Here is a 5237-nt window from a genome sequence, read left to right on the forward strand (position 1 = left end):
ACTTCATAATACATTCTTCCCAAATAATGCGTGACAAACACACTCTATATATTATTATTCAACAAACTTTGTATCAAGCATCTAGAACATAATTCCCAGCTCAGAGTTGAATCCCTGGGTATTTTGCTCACAGAGAATTGAGTAAATAAATTAATCACTATTTACTTTAACTAAAAATGTTGATACAAATTTAAATCAAAATAAACAATGAATTTTAACCCACACAATATATATATAATCTACAACTTTTTTAACAATTTATTTCATCAACTTTTTTTCATAAATCTAATATTGTTCTAAAATATAAAAGAGAACTAATAAATATCCAAAAAGACAGAATGATAAAAAAGAGATTTGACACCCAAAAAAATAAAATAAATAAATAAAGGTCATGTCAATGTAATGGTGTCAACGAGTTGAGCCGACTCGCGAGCCGAAACTCAAGGCTCACACTCCGCTCGTGTCAAATGATCTGAACTTTTTTACGAGCCCGAACCGAACCGAACTTTTGCCTGGTAAAAATCTAAACTCGAGCCTTACCGAGCCAGATAGGCTCGATTTTTTTTTTAATTAATAATTAATTGCAGCACCATGTTGCCTTTTATGAAAGGGCAACGAAATGTTGCCTAAAATAAGGCGGCATGTTGCTACTCAACCCTTTTTTTTTTTTTTTTTTCCTTTCCCGAAACGCCCATGAGCACAAGCCTGTGGGCTGGCTCGAGCTCAGCCACACACTCCAAAATGGGGCTCAGGCCTAAAACGAGGCTGGCTCAGGCTTTTTCAGACAACGCTAAGGGCGGCTTGAGCCATTGAGCCCAGTAGCCTTCCCTATGTCAATGTTAGTGAATGCTGCTTTTTGATGAGCAGGAGGATGACACGATTGATTGCCATACGAATTTTGCTGTGTATGACACTTTTGTAATCCATGTGAGAGAAATGTCAAAATTAGTGTACAAAAGTACCATGCACGTAACAAAACTCTAGGCATATGTGCAGTGCAAAGCCTCTTACCTGTACAATGTACACAAGTGCAGTACTTTCCACAAAACAATTGTTACCCATGTGAAAGAGATGTCAAAATTAGTGTACAAAATGCTATACACACAGCAAAACTCTTGGCATATGTGCAGTGCAAAGCCTATTATCTGTACAATGTTTGTACACCAGTGCAGTACTTTCCACAAAACAACTTAATGATCAATTAACCTTAACGTACTGAAAGCAATATCCTTCCACTACAACCACCATGCATATATATATATATATATATATATATATATATATATATATATATATATCAAAAGTGGTGATACTAGGCAAACTGTTGACTGCAAGACGTCGGATCCAGACGTGGAAGATCAGATGTATTCTAATCAAGATCCACATCTTCGAGGTGCTCTGATGATCAACTGTACCATAAATAACAGCAGATGGCATTAATGACTTGAGAGAACATCAATGACAATATGAAACCAAAACATAAGACAGTAACAAATTTGCTTACTTTTCGTACTGCTCAGATGGGGGGACTTCTGTATCACTATATGCGGGACTATCCATGTGCGCAGGCTTAGAATTTGGGCTTTTATCTTCATCATAACCATCGGGGGTAAACCTCTCTTTTCGCTCTCTTGGAGGGCTTGGACTTGGACCATGACCATAATCTGGAGTTGCAATCTCCCCAGGACTGAGTCCACGGGCATCGTCACCATTGGGCCCATCTCTTTGAGTAACTGGGCTTTGTCTAGGGCTGTAATCAGAGTACCTTGCCTTCCTGAGACTTGGACTATGCCCAAGATCATATTTAGAGTTCCTTTCCTTTGGACTGGGGCTGCGGCTTGCCCTACGACCATAATCAGGACTTGCCCGCTCTCTACGATATGGATTTGGACTGCGGCCATGACCATAGTCTGGACTTGCCCTCTCTCTCCTGTAGGGACTAGGAGAACGACGTTGGTCATAGCCTCTCATTGGAGATCTGTCACGAGTTGGGCCTGGGCCATATCCAGTTCGCCTCTCATCATCATCCTTGATAGCATATTCAACACTGAGAACTCGATCGAACAGTTTACTGCATTTAACACCCAAACAATCACAACAATGCTGCAAACTAATTTTAGGTTAAGGCATTCGATTAACTTCTTAAATAAAAGTAGGCATAATGTGAGCATTAGATTCACAAACATTTCCTAAATGAGCTCACCTCATGTTTGTGGCATCCAAAGCTTTGGTTGCCTCCTCCTGCAATTCATACTGAATAAAGGCAAAATTCTTGCGCATCCTCACATTCAGAATTTTTCCATATGGATCAAAATGTTTCTCTAAATCTCTTGTCCTTGTATGGTACGGATCAAAATTTATTACAAATAAAGTTTTCGAGGGTCTCGAGTTAGACGGAGGCTTTCTCGAACTCTCAGGCCTCCTGCTACCACGTTCTTGCTGGGGCACAACAATGAGGAAGAGTATATAAGTAGTAATCCCAGAAATTAGTTGCAGAGAAAAAAAAAAAAAAAAAAAAATATATATCACCTTTGTCCACTCAACCCAGAGAAAAAAAAAAAAAAAAAACATATATATCACCTTTGTCCACTCAACACGCAGCCTACGTCCCTTTCTGCCAAATTCAATGCGGTCAAGTGCCCTAATTGCATCATCCGCATCTCTCTCATCCTCCATGTAAATGAAAGCAAAACCTGAAATCCATAAAACATCTCTCTATTAATAGATCATTACCTATTATGTTAATAAAAATTAATATATGTGAAGACTGCTTCAGTGAAATGATCGCTGCATTTGAAACAATTTTCAGTCTGCAACTGAGAAAATCATCAACCCTGTCACCTGATAACAAAAAAGACCAACTTCACTATCTAGAAACTACCGACCAGTAGAATCAGCAACAGACCTTGTTAGTGAACTAAGCGATGTCAAGAAACAACTATCGAAAGGTGGATGTCTCATGACATAACAATGAAAAGATAGTGCCTTCTCCATTTTATTCTGCTGCCTCAGCTTCGAGGTCTGCAAGTGTAACATGGAAAAATGAAGGCTGGACAAAGGTCATGACAAATGAAGGCAAGATGACTTGGGGAAATGTGAGATTGTGATGCCATGGATGATTGAGGCTCTTCTAGGAAAAAGAAGAGGATACTTGTCACTGCCAGGAAATGAAATGCAGAAGAACCGTCCATCAGCCATGAATTGCATGGAAATTGCATTGTAACCCTGCGCCAAAGAATTAATTGAGTATGGGTGTCACACACTTCAAAAAAGACATATATTTTTTTTAAACATATCCCGACACCCCACTAAACTCAACAAGGAAAGATTGCTGTCAAGAGCATGTTTGGGCAGTATTCTTTGCTGAAAGCAGCTCCCTCGTGTGCTGAACTCTCCACAAGCTTGACAACACTGGTTTCTGAATATTTTGCAATTTCCTTATAAAACGTGTATTCACCAATTCAACACATTTCCAATCTGCTTGATGTTGTGGTATGAAGACCATCGACTTAGCAAGACAATCAGCAATACTCCAGTCACAAAACAATTATTGTAGATGTGTATTCACTAACCTTGGATATGGATGGTAGTAGATTGTCAATTCGAAACAAACACATAACTAGTACAAATTGTAAATACTAAATTAGTGTTTCAGCAGCATGGAATTGACAGTCTTATTGAAGTCATTCAAGAAGAACGAAAAAATAGGAATTTCTTAGCCGTCTCATCTGGCAAGGGAAAATAGCCTAATTATGTTATGCAGCTTGACATTTTCGGCAAGCTGAAATAAAAAACTATATATACGTTTTTGCTTGTGTTCCTTTTTAAGTGAAACCAAATTTCCAACAACCTAGTTGTTTGGTATATACAGCAGTCAAAATTATCTTCGAAGAGTTAACTATCTGACAGCTTTTAATGGCGTGCTCCTAAAAGAACATAGTCCAGGCAAAACAGACTTACCAGCCTTCATATCAACACGATCAACTTTTCCATATCTCCTGAAGAGTCTTTCAAGATCAGACTGGCGAGCATCATACTCAAAGTTTCCACAGAAAATAGGCCTCATTTCAACTTAACACTGATTGTCTCAAAACCTGCAACAATGAGAAAGGGAACATAAATTTTTTAGTAAGCAACCACGCCAATATTCAAAGAAAATGAACTGTTTGACATTTTTAGGCCAACCGGGACACTTTTTATACTTGACAATACACCAATTTACTATAATTATTAAGACTTCAAATTATGATCTCGAACATATTGATATAAAGTAGATCTCAATAACTGTAAAATAACAAGTCATTTACCACTAAGTGGTGTTCTATAGTTCACAAATGGTGTTAGGATAAAATTAAAAGTAAAAGCCCAAGAAAGATGAGGGATATTTTTCAATATCACATATTACCCTTTACTATTTAACATTTTTTTTTCAATATTTGACCATCTAAGAGAAAATGTAAGTCCATTTTCCTTTTCTACGTAAGCAAATGAGGGGAATAAGTAATCCCAAATTTACATTTGCCTTTCCATTTGCTATCTAAACTACCCAAACAAATTGTTCAGTTTTCAGGTTCCTTCAATTCAAACATTCTACTGAACAGGCCCAGCAAAACCATCAAGAAAATTAAAGGGAAAAAAGTAAATCCCGAAGTTACTACTCAAACCAAGAATTATCTTAAACTTATCCACATTAAAATCCAGAATCATCAAAATTTAAGCTTCAAAATTTAAGCTTCAGCTAACGTCAAAATAACAAATAATTCAAGAATACCTACAGATAATCAGATTTTTATCTAAAACGATAAAAGAAAAAAAAAAGCTTCAGGTATAGATCCGAAGACCATGGGAATTAAGATTCACGAGTAGCAGAAAGATGAAATCTGGATGTACCTTCGGAAATTTGGAAACCCTAGACAGAGAAAGCTTGCTGAGAGAAATATCTTCCAAAACGTATAAAATAATATTAATATCAAAAATCAGGTGGAGTGTTATGTTTAGTTGTATCATCATTTCTGTATATCCCGAACGTAAGCTCTTGTCAGGCTCGGCCCATTCTTATTTGGGCATGAAAACATATAACAAAATTGACATAAATAGCACTACAAATGGCTATTCACTCAATGATGGGTCGTCCTTTTTTAATATTTGGACTTTAATTTATCATTTTGGTCAGTAATGACTTTTAACAACATTAATAACAGTATTGTCATCCTTAATCATTGATGAAAGTGTGTCAT

The 5237-nt window shown here is 37.0% G+C and overlaps 1 protein-coding gene across 6 annotated transcripts; it reads right to left on the reverse strand.

Moving 5' to 3' along the window:
• Positions 1-1252: 1252 nt before the first annotated feature.
• LOC111373653 (serine/arginine-rich splicing factor RS31-like) lies at positions 1253-4998 on the reverse strand. 6 transcript variants are annotated; one of them, XM_022996215.1, is made up of 6 exons: positions 4891-4998; positions 3961-4094; positions 2581-2693; positions 2204-2439; positions 1505-2071; positions 1253-1409 (listed from the first exon to the last, which is right to left on the reverse strand). In XM_022996215.1, exons 2-6 carry the CDS (start codon positions 4064-4066, stop codon positions 1406-1408), a joined length of 1026 nt encoding a protein of 341 aa, XP_022851983.1. In that variant the 5' UTR covers positions 4067-4094; positions 4891-4998; the 3' UTR covers positions 1253-1405. The 6 variants fall into 6 exon arrangements, with proteins under 6 accessions (XP_022851983.1, XP_022851988.1, XP_022851987.1 ...); XM_022996220.1 differs by lacking the exon at positions 4891-4998 and adding an exon at positions 2906-3225; XM_022996219.1 differs by lacking the exon at positions 4891-4998 and having other exon boundaries at positions 2581-3225.
• Positions 4999-5237: the final 239 nt, after the last annotated feature.

The sequence above is a fragment of the Olea europaea genome, unplaced genomic scaffold (assembly GCF_002742605.1).
Source record: "Olea europaea var. sylvestris unplaced genomic scaffold, O_europaea_v1 scaffold1149, whole genome shotgun sequence".
In the NCBI taxonomy this organism is placed as follows: domain Eukaryota; kingdom Viridiplantae; phylum Streptophyta; class Magnoliopsida; order Lamiales; family Oleaceae; genus Olea; species Olea europaea.